The sequence below is a fragment of the Anolis sagrei genome, chromosome 2 (genome assembly GCF_037176765.1).
Source record: "Anolis sagrei isolate rAnoSag1 chromosome 2, rAnoSag1.mat, whole genome shotgun sequence".
Lineage (NCBI taxonomy): Eukaryota > Metazoa > Chordata > Lepidosauria > Squamata > Dactyloidae > Anolis > Anolis sagrei.
In genome coordinates, this window is record NC_090022.1 from 39832360 (window position 1) to 39844317 (window position 11958).

Here is an 11958-nt window from a genome sequence, read left to right on the forward strand (position 1 = left end):
TGGAATACTCTGCCACCTGAAGTCTGTGCCTTGCGGGACTTATCAGCTTTCTGCAGGGCATGTAAGACATATCTGTTTCGACAGGCCTTTGATCTTTGATATTGCTGTTTTTAAATTGTTTTAAATTGTTTTTAAATTGTGTTAGATTTTAGCCTGTTCTTGTAAGCCGCTCTGAGCCCCAGGGGAGTGGCGGCATATAAATTTGAATAATAAATAAATAAATAAATAAATAACTCCCAAACTCAAGGTCAATGCCCACCAAACCCTTCCAGAGAAGGAGACTCCACCGCACTCCAAAACAGAATATTCCAACAACTTTACAGTCAACCCAAAACATTCTTGCAAAGGGTTTAAGTGTGGGAAGGAGAATTCAGAAGAATTAGAAATGCAGAACAATATTTTACAGCTAATCTAATATCGCTATGTTGGCAATGATAGTAGAGTAAAACTGTCTGGTGCCTCCTAAAGATGAAAAATTTCAATAAGCTGGCAAAGCTCAGAGTCATGGTGAATATTTCAGCTATTTCGTTGCAAGCTCCACGTCTGTGAGAAATTGATAATTTTTGTTAACATGTTTCCACAATGGTGTCTCATAAAATAGGAAATCTTGCAATGAAGACAGAACCTATGGATTGCCAGCAAGTTAATCCTGAAAAGCAGTTTGCTCCACACAGCTTTTGTTAATCTCCTTTGAAATTACAAAGACAAAGGCCAGACTGAACTCAGAAGAAGACTTGGACTTGGAAGAGCAGATATGAAGGAATTAAATAAGATCCACAATTATAAAGAAAGAGAGATGAATGCTGGTCAGAATCATTCATGCCATCATATTTTGACTTTCAATCCAAGATTCTGGAACCAGGACAGTCAAAGAACTCTCCAAAGAAAATCTATCCTGTCTGTCCAAAACTGCATCTCTAGTTGTGTGAAACGGCATGAGAAAGCACTCTATCTATATCTTACTCATTCATCCTGGTTTCTTATGCCAGTTTGACACCACTTTAACCCTCATGGCTCAATGCTATGAAATCATGAGAGGTGTAACTGTTCAAGATGCTGCCCCACCAAGTGAAAACTTCCACAAATCCATAGGCTGAAGCCATTGCAGTTATTGTGATATGAAACTGCATTAATTCTATAGGGTAAATCCACTCTCCATCTTTAAAATAGCTCGGGCATAAGCTCTATAGGGTAAAAGGCAAAAGTATACCCACACTACAAAACTGCGTTTTGTGGATTGTAACCCTATCAGAATAGCCCACATTTCTGTTCCCTGATTTCTCTTTTGACTGTACTGAGCTTTATTTTGTTTGACCTCATCCAGTCCATTACTGATGCCAGACACTGGTTCAAAACCAAGATATACTTTTGTTGCATTTGGTGGAAAGGAGAAACAGTTGGCTGTCATCAGCTGCTGGTGTGTCACCAAAATACCTGGGAATCACTCCGGACCATGCTCTAACTTATAAGAAGCACTGCTTGAATATCAAACAAAAAGTAGGTGCTAGAATTAATATCATACGAAAGCTGACTGGCACAACCTGGGGATCACAGTCAGATACAGTGAAGACATCTGCTGCTGAATACGCATGCCCAGTGTGGAAGACATCACACCACATTAAAACAGTGGATGTGGCTCTTAATGAGACATGCCACATTATCACAGGATACCTATGCCCCACACCACTGGAGAAATTATACGGTTTAGCTAGTACTGCACCATCTGAAATCTGTTGAGAAGTAGAAACCAATAATGAAAGAACCAAGGCAGTGACATCTCCGGTCCATCCTCTGTTCGGATATCAGCCAGCATGCCAAAGGCTTAAATGAAGAAACAGTTTATTGAGATCAAGAGAGATATTTACAGGAACATCTCAGCAAGCAGGAATCCAAAAGTGGCAGGTTAAAACCCAGCACATTACTCAGTGGCTAAGACCAGATGAGAAACTCCCTCCTGTGCACACAGAAGTCTGAGTGACCGGGAAGGCACAGAACAGGCTGAGCTGTGGTACCACAAGATGCAGAGCTAACCTTAAGAAATGGGGCTACAAAGTGGAGTTCACGACATGTGAGTGTGGAGAAGAGCAAACCACAGAGCACTTACTACAATACAACCTGAGCCTGCCACAAGCACAATGGAGGACCTTCTCACAGCTACACTAGAGGCACTCCAAGTGGCCAGATACTGGTCAAAGAACATTTAGCATAATGCCAAGTTTTTATAACTTTGCTTGTGTTTTTAAATGCATTTTAACTGTACCCTTAACTTGCTTCTGACATGATGAATAAATAAATAGCCACTGGTGAAACCAAACCCCAAACCTCTGGGAAACCTCTCCCTATGGTCTGACGTTGATTATGAATAATGATGGGGGAGAGGATCGAGTCCTGAGGGATCCCAGACTGAAGTTGCTTTGTTGTCCTTCATACAGGCATCTGACTGGCTATTACTTAAGCAGGACAGAGGGCCCCTGGGGCTGATTTAGCAATCTTGGTCCCTTCTTGCATGTCCCAAATTGACTAGATTTACTTACTCTAAACTTTTGGCTGCAGGACTATTATAGGGAACATTTCAAAAGAAGGGCCTATTTGTATCCATATCACGCAACTGGAAAAGGTCTGGAGGCAGAAGAGGAAGTCCTAACCCCAACTCATATCCTGCTATTGATTCCTATATTCAATTATTAAAATAATCTGGTGTCCTCAGAAGGGACACAGTTGACCTGCTATACTGTCGTAGAAGTAAAATGAGTTTATTGCTAAAACATCAAAGTGTTACTTTTCAAAAACCTAGTCTTGGGATGTATCAATACCAGTGCTTCCAAACCTGTGATTCATGGACCACCAGCGGTCCCTAAGAACAAATGTATGGTCTGCGGCCTCACTGTTACTACACCATTGCCTCGAAACCACATGGCAACAAGAGCGACTGGTCTTGTGAAACCCTCTTATAGTGCTGAGGCAACAGGGGTGTCAGGAGGGTAGGCTGACTACCCACAAAAGATTACTACTACCACATCAGCTCTAGATTATAAAATATAGTTTTCTGTGGGCGAGCAGATGGCAACTACTGGATGGCATATGTTCTGTATCGGAAACTAGAGCTGATGTGGTCTGTCCAATACAATTTTCTGAATCAGCACCCCAAATAACCAAACCAAATTTAAAGTTGACCAAAAACTGATTCATAACCCTTTTGGTACTAATGTTGGAGAGTGGTCCCTGGTCAAAGTGGTCCCTGGACTCAAAGCATCACAGTCTGTTGCCACCATGGCCATGATGAACTGGAATGATGTAATCTGTAGTCTAATATATATAGAAGGCCACAGGTTGTGGACTATACTATATTGTGAAAAAGACCAGCCAAAGATGTGGGTATAATTGGCAGATTATGGATCTATGCAGCCATGTGTAATCCGGTTCGTGAATCCTGATTATCTACTTTGAACTGGAATACATGTGTCTACACTGCCATACAATAGTTCAAATCAGAAAATCTGGATTCTGAACCTGGATCATATGAAAGTTTAGCAGGGGCTTCTTTTTGCTGTTAAAAGCAAATGTATTTCCAATTGTTTATATAAACCGGAGTGGTTCTATGTTCACACACAGTTCCATGCTCAAACTGCTACCACTGAACCCAGCCTGGTTCCCAATGTTTATTTTCACCAAAACCCTCTGTAGTTTTAGGTTTCTTGAAATGCTCTTAATCACGAGAAGATTTCTGGCCTCAGCTATTTGTCAGGGGAAGTTGTTTATACTTCAGGGACAGTTTCTCCTGTTACAAAACCAGATCTTTACAGGAAAACAAGCCAAGCACCCAATACACGCAAGGACTACAGAGGGTGCAAGTGATAAGTGTTGAGAAATCACAGGGTTTGTAAGAGTTTAAAAAATGCAGTTTGAGGCAGTACGAACAGGCATGTGTTTTGTTCTTGCTTGGAATGTTGACAAACTTGGGAATAAGGCTATATGACTTTTGAATCTGTCAGGATATTAATAAGGTTGGATATTTCCTTTTTAAAGAAACAATGCTAATTTTTGAAACAAAACATTGAGGCAAATCAATTTTACTACAGCAGACTCTCAATTAACCAGCACCCATGGGAATTAGGAAGTGTAGTTTCAGGTTGGTTTTAGTACAGCAGGTTAATCACCAGCTGCAGGAAATATTGCTAACCAAAAGGTTGACAGTTCGAAGCTGGGTTAGGGTGAGCTCCTGACCTTCAACCCAGCTCCCCCGCCCACCTAGCGGATCGAAAACAGCAGTGGTGTCACTTGTCCCTCATGATAACTCTTTCAGGAATGATTTTTCTTTTCTAGGGATAGATTTCTCCCACTCCCTGTTGCCTAACCCTTGTTCATAACTATCAGCCATTTGTAAGTCAAATGTTTGTAACTCGAGGACTGCCTGTGCTGTATATACCCACATATAGATGAATAGGAACCACATTAAGCGGCAGGGTAGTTTTGGCACTGCGTTTCGGAGGAAAGTTTATGAACAAAGAAAGCTCTTTGGCAAGGAGATGGAGGAGCAACACCCCCCTGTGGCTGGAACCAAGCACAGCCTCCAAAAGATTCCCAATTATGAGAAAAGGCCTAAATATACCTCTACCTCAGTGGTTCTCAACCTGGGGTCCCCCGATGTTTTTGGCCTTCACCTCCCAGAAATCCTAACAGCTGGTAAACTGGCTGGGATTTCTGGGAGTTGTAGACCAAAAACATCTGGGGACCCCAGGTTGAGAACCACTGCTCGACCTGTTGTCTGTCTTGTCACTGTATAATTGGCACTGAATGTTTGCCGTATATGTATCCTGTGAACTACTCTGAGTGCCCTTTGGGGTGAGAAGGGTGGAATATAAGTACTGCAAATAAATAAATAAATAGTTACTGGTTGCTTGAGAGTTACTATTAGAAACAGGCCTAACTAATACTATGGCCCTTGCTGTACCATACCATAAACTCTGTATCAACATGACATAAATATTGAAATAAAGTAGTTTAAAAGCAAATAAAAACAAATGAACTTAAGGTAACACTGTTTTACTGTATTATAAAAACAGCTTTTTAAAATTTAAAGTATTATTTCTTCAACTTTTTTTGCCAGTTACTTGAGAGTTTTGGTTCTGATTAACTGAGAGCCGACTGTACGACTGTTAGTATTTTTAAAATCAAGAACTCTCTAGAGGCAGCCAAGCATTTCCAGGCTGCTCTATTTTTAGGCAGTGAATTAAAAAGGAAAGTAGGAAGAGATCAGGTTGCAAAATATGGAGAAATTAAGACTATATCAGAAACTATTCAAAGGCGCGTGTGTGTGTGTACGTACATACACATACACAAGAGCAAAGTGTTTTTTAAAAAAAACATAAGGCAGGAAAAGGAGCAGAAATATATTTCTTCACAAAACAGAGTCAGTGTTAACCTTGTATACACATTATGACCTTTTGTCTGCAATCATCCTCTGTTCGGATATCAGCCAGCATGCCAAAGACTTACATCAAGAAACAGCTTCCTAAGATTGAGAGAGATACTCGCAGGAACACCTCAGCAAGCAAGAATCCAAAAGTGGCAGGTCAAAACTCAGCACCTTAATCAGTGGCTGAGACTGGAGGAGAAACTCCCTTCTGGACAAACAGAAGATTGGGTGACCTGGAAGGCACCACAAGATGCAGATCTAACCTTAAGAAATGGGGCTACAAAGTAAGAGTCCACGACATGCGAGTGCGGAGAAGAGCAAACCACAGATCACTTACTACAATGCAACCTGAGCCCTGCCACATGCACAATGGAGGACCTTTTCACAGAGACACCAAAGGCAATTGGCCAGCTCCTGGTCAAAGGACATTTAGCATAATGCCAAGTTTTTAAAAACTTTGTGTTTTTAAATGCATCGTAACTGTACCCTCAACTTGCTTCTGACACGATAAATAAAACTGTTGAATTTTGGCCTGCAATATAGCTTTTAAACCTCACTGTGCAGCTACAACTCCCATAATCCCTCACCCTTTGTAATGCTGACTGGATTGGATGGAAACTGTACTCCAAAACATCTGGGTGGCATCTTGACTACCCACCTCTCCTTTAAAGGAAAAGGAATAAACCTTTTATGTGCAAAGAAGGTTGATTGTACAGACCGGAAAGACAGAATGTGAATCTATTCACCCCTTTAGTAACCTTACTGAAAATAAGTATGACATCCATGGACTCAATAGCCATGATGTCACTTACCTGCACTCCAAAAAATATCCCCCTCGACGTGTTTGTGGGCCGCACTAAGGGTGTATTTATTTATTTATTATATTCAAGCCTTCTCATCTTGAAGTGGATGACAGAACACATATATGGAAAATATCCCATCCCATTATACATTGAAAAGACAGACAACTGTACATAGATAGAGGTATATATATGCTTTCCCATCTTTGGCATCTTGGAGGCTATGCTCAGTTCTGGCCACTGGGGTGTGTGTGATGTTGCCCCACTTTCCCTGCTGAAGAGCTTTGTTTGTAAATTTCCTCCTTGATCGAATTCTCGGCATTTTTCTGGTATTTTCTTAGGAGTGCCTTAAATACCTCCTTGTTAAAGCAGTACTTATTTATCTACTCACATTGCTGTTTTTGAAACTGCTAGGTAGGCAGAAGCTGGGCTAAAGGCCAGGAGCTCATGCTGACCTGGGCTTCGAACTATCACCCTTTCCATTGGTAAGATTTACTGTAGCTGGTGGTTAACCTGCTGTGCTAAAGCCCACCCCTGAAAAATTAATGTACTTTGGCACCACTTAATGTGCCATGGCTGAATGCTATGGAGTCATGGGAGTTGTAGTTTGATTCAACACTAGCCAGTTAAAGTGAGGTCAATTTGTATTAATTCTTTGGGTTGCAATCTTTATGGGAGGCAGCACTATATGGTAAACTCTCCAAGTCATAAATAAGCAAAGAAAAGCCTCCTTGGGCACATCTACACTGTACACTTAATGCAGTTCGTCACAGTGCTATGAAGTCATGGGAATTGTAGTTTGTTGAGGCACCGGCATTCTTTGACCCCATCAATACTGCCATATAACACAATTTCATAATGCAGTTTAACTGCACTGAATGGCATTATATGACAGTGTAGACTCATATAATGCAGCCCAATGCAGTTAAACGGTATTATTATGAAAACGCAGTATATGGTCAGTGCAATGAAGGCTAAAGACCTTCTGAAACTAAAGCTCCCATGATTCCACAGCACTGAGCCTTGGCGGTTAAAGTGGCATCAAACTCCATTAAATCTAGAGTGGGGATGTCCCGTAACTGAAACTAATTACTGTCAAAAGTGGTGACAGAAATCCATAAAAAGGTTACAGCTCTGAGGTTCTCCTTTTCCTTTTCCCAGAAGAGGCCAGCCTTTGCTCAGTTCCCATTCAACAGTGTTGTCTCACACAAAAACCCCACCACAGGGGTTCCTGAACATCTTCAAGCCAGCACTTGCCCCATTTCTGCCTGCAAAGAAGCACAGCTGTGGGGCCTCTCTAAGGGGGCCCAGTCATAAGAGGAAGGTGCTCTGCATATGCTCAGGAACCACACTCCAGAGTGGATATTACAGGGTCTCCAAATCACTGGCATCGAAGGAGGATCTCAGAACTGAATCCAGTTCTCCCCAAAAGGCAAAGAGTACATCCACACTGTAGCATTAATGCAGCTTGAAACCACTTTAACTCTCATGGCTCAATGCTGTGGAAGTCTGAGAGTTGTAGTTTCACAAAGTCTCTAGCCTTTTTCTGCCAAAAAAGTGCTGGTGCCTCACCAAACTACAACTCCCAGAATTCCATAGCATTGAGTCATGAGCCAGTTTAAGCAGTGTTGAAATGTATTAATTCGACAGTGCAGATGCACCAAACGAAACACACAGAAGAGAATAGAGTGGAGTCTTGATATCTGCTGGGGTTTTGTTTCAGAACTCATGTGGATCCTAAGATCAGCTGACACTCAAGTCCCATGATATGCAATGGCATGGAAAATGGGGCCCCTTGTATTAAAGCAAAAATCAAGGTGGCTTTTTGGAATATTTTCAGGATGGTTGATTGTGTGGATGGGGAATCTGTGGATGCAAATGATATATCAGTATGTGTTTGTGTGTGTGTATGTGTGTGTGCGTGCGCATATGTGTGTGAATGAGAGAGAGTATGTGTGTATATTATGTGTATGTATATGTAGGTATCTCAGTATGCATGTATATTTATGTGTGTATACATGTATCTATACGTGGACATGTATATATAATTATGTATGTATATATCTGTGCGTATACTGATGTGTGTGTATGTAGCTGTGTGTGCATGTACGTATATGTATATGTGCATATGTGTGCCTATGTGTACGTGCATGCATGCATATACACACAGGCATATATATGTGTGTACATGTGTTTGTGTGCACATGCACATGTATGCATAAATAAATATGTGTAAATATGTGTGTATATATTGAGTATGTATATAGAGTTGTGTAAATATATATATTTGTGTATGTACTTGTGTATATTTGAGTATGTGTGTATATGTGTGTGTGTGTGTGTGTGATATGTGTGTATACATACAGGCAGTCTCCAAATTACAAACATCCAACTTACAAACAACTCATAGTTAAGAATGGGGGAAAGACAACAGGAAGTGAAAGAAATCTACCCCTCGGAAGGGAAATTCATTCCCGGAACAGTTGTCATGGGAAAAAGGGGTTCCTAATCTTTGTTTCCATAACTAACCATTTCTTTTTCAAAATCCAGTAATGACAGAGACAGGAAGTTAAGTGAAATCTTCTGAACACAGGCACAGACAGGAAACAAACCCCACAGGGGGTGTTAACCTTCCCTATGCTATCCCAAGCTTAAAGACAGATAGATAGATAGAGAGAGAGAGAGAGAGAGAAAGAGATGGTTGGAAGTACACTTTAAACAAATTCAACTTATAAACAAACCTAGAGAATCTATCTTGTTCGCAACTTGGGATTACTTGTATATGTGTTTATATGTGTGTGTAAGCATGTATATATATTTGTGTGAGTGTGTGCATGTGTATACATGGGTATCTGTGTGTGTGCATATAAATATATATGTATAAGTGAATAGCATATATGGTATATGTGTGTAGTATTATGTGTGTGCATATAAATATATGTCTATATATGTGTCTGCTGAGTATATACATGGATATTCCTATGTGTGTGCATACGTGCGTAGTATTTAAATACATGTGTGCATATACATGAGTATTGTATATGTATGTGTGCATGCGAGCATTTAAATATATATGTATGTGTATATGTGTAGTATATATGTGTGTGCATGGATATGTGTATATTTGTGTAGTATATAAATATAGGTGTATATATGTGTGTGCATATACATGAGTGTGTACAGAAATATGTGTGTAATGTATATGTGTGTGCATATAAATATGTGCGTGTGTATATATGGATGTAGTATATATATGTGTGTACATATACACAGCTGTGTATATATAGTGTCTGTTTATGTATATATTTATGTATATGTGTATATATGTGTTTGTGTGTACTATATATGCATGTGCATATAAATATATGTCCATATATATTCGTATGTGTGTATATATGTGTGTGTACATCAATATATATGTATGTATGTATGTGTAATTCTATATATTCGTGTATGATTATATATTTGTGTATCTATGTGTGTACATCAATATAAATATATGTATATATGTGTGTGTACATATGTACAGCTGTGTATATATAGTGTCTGTTTATGTAGATATTTATATATATGTGTATATATGTTTGTATGTGTGTACTATATATGTGTGTGCATATATGTGTGTATATACATCAGTATATACATATGTGTGTGTAATTATATATATATATTTGTGTATGATTATATATTTGTGTATCTATATGTGTACATACATATAAATATATGTATATATGTTTGTGTTGTATATATTTGTTTGCATATACATCTGTGTATATATATGAGTGTGTATGTATAAATATGTGTGTGTATATGTGTGTGCATATAAATATGTGTGTATATGGACGTAGTATATATGTGTGTACTATATGTGTGTGCATATAAAATATGGGTATATATATTCATGTGTGTGTGTGATTATATATATTTGTGTATGTGTGTATCTATGTGTGTACATACATATAAATATATGTATATATATGTATGTTGAATATATTTGCATATACATCTGTGTAAATATATGAGTGGGTATATATAAATGTGTGTGTAATATATATGTGTGTGCATATAAATATTTTTGTGTGTGTATATGGATGTAGTATATGTGTACTATATATGTGTGTGCATATAAATATATGTGTATATATATTCATATGTGTGTGTTTATAGATACATATACATACAAGGTATGTATATATGTGTGTGTGTATATACATCAGTATATATATATGTGTGTGTGATTCTATATATTTGTGTATGAGCATATAAATATATGTATATATGTGTGTGTTGTATATTTGTTTGCATATACATCTGTGCATATGTGTGTGTACATATAAATAGACATGGGCATGTATGTGTGTACACACACATATATGTTATATATATATATATACATGTGTGTTTGTGTGTGTGAGCCTGCAAATGACAAGAGGGAAGAGAAACAGGAACAACAACAAGAAGCAGTCCCCAGAAGGCCCCGAAGGCTCTCTAAAGCTGGAAGAGAAGGGGGAAGGGAAGAAGGAAGGAAGGAGACAAAGCCCCTCCCGCTTTCCTCCCTCCCCCCCCCCCCCTCCTCAGGCTGGCTTCTCCTCTTCCTCTCTCTGGCCCCGGGGACGGCAAGGCAGCCCCCCCCTACCCTCCCCCCCCAAGCCAGCCCTGCACCCCCCCAAGCGGGGTCTCACTTGTCGAGCCAGAAGGTCCAGGGCGAGTGGAGCGGGATCCCAGGCGCGCCGCCGTCCTCGGGCTCCAGGGCGCGGAGCCTCTGCGGGTCCAGCTCGGCCTCCTCCTCCTCCTCGGTGGCCGCGGCGGCGTCGCTGCTGCTGCTTGGCGGGGGCTCCGGCTGCCTTTCGGGGCCGCTCAGCGCCATGGCCCGCCTGCCTGCCTGCCTGCCTGCCTTCTGCCCTTCCTCTCTCCCTTCCTTTCTCTCCCCGGCTGAGTCAGCGCCGCCTCGCTGCAGTCCCGCCGCCGGCCAGTAGGGGGCCTCGGAGGGCGCACTCGCCCCACTTCCAGGGCTCAAGGCGAGGGAAGCCCCAGAGCCCACAATACCCAGGCAGGGAATCCCACAGTATCAGTGTTGCATTGGATTCTCTGAGACCACACTCAGTTCAAAGGTATTATGCCTTGATATTCTGGATTATAGGGCCGTGGGGAAGGGCCCCAGGAGGGGTCCGAGTTAGCCCTTCCTTCCATACACTACTATATCACCCAGGGCACTTCCACACAGCCCTATATCCCAGAATATCAATGCAGGAAATCCCACAGTATCTGCTTTAGACTGGTTTACCTGAGGGCCCTTCCACACAGCTCTATATCGCAGAATATCAAGGCAGAAAATCTCACATTAAGTGTGGACTCTGATGGGAGGTGTTAGTAGGTCCTGGTTGCAGCCAGACTTTGAAGCTGCAAGGCCATTCAGTGCTAATCAAGGGGGTCAATAGGAGCCCCCGCTGGCACAGTGGGTTAAACCCCTGTGCCAGCAGGACTGAAGACTGACAGGTCGCAGGTTCGAATCCAGGGAGAGGCGGATGAGCTCCCTCTATCAGCTCCAGCTCCTCATACGGGGACATAAGAGAAGCCTCCCACAAGGATAAAAACATCAATTCATTCGGGCGTCCCCTGGGCAACGTCCTTGCAGACAGCCAATTCTCTCACAACAGAAGCGACTTGCAGTTTCTCAAGTTGCTCCTGACACGACAAAAAAGAAAAGAAAAGAAAAGGGGGGGGGGTCAATTGCAAGTTGGA

At 41.1% G+C, this 11958-nt stretch overlaps 1 protein-coding gene across 1 annotated transcript in view; it reads right to left on the reverse strand.

Moving 5' to 3' along the window:
* EIF4E3 (eukaryotic translation initiation factor 4E family member 3) overlaps positions 1-11124 on the reverse strand; it is a 36933-nt gene extending 25809 nt beyond the window's left edge. Inside the window, exon 1 of the mRNA XM_060766352.2 lies at positions 10899-11124. Coding sequence (XP_060622335.2) covers positions 10899-11083 — 185 coding nt within the window. The 5' untranslated portion in view covers positions 11084-11124. The remainder of the gene's footprint in view (positions 1-10898) is intronic.
* Positions 11125-11958: the final 834 nt, after the last annotated feature.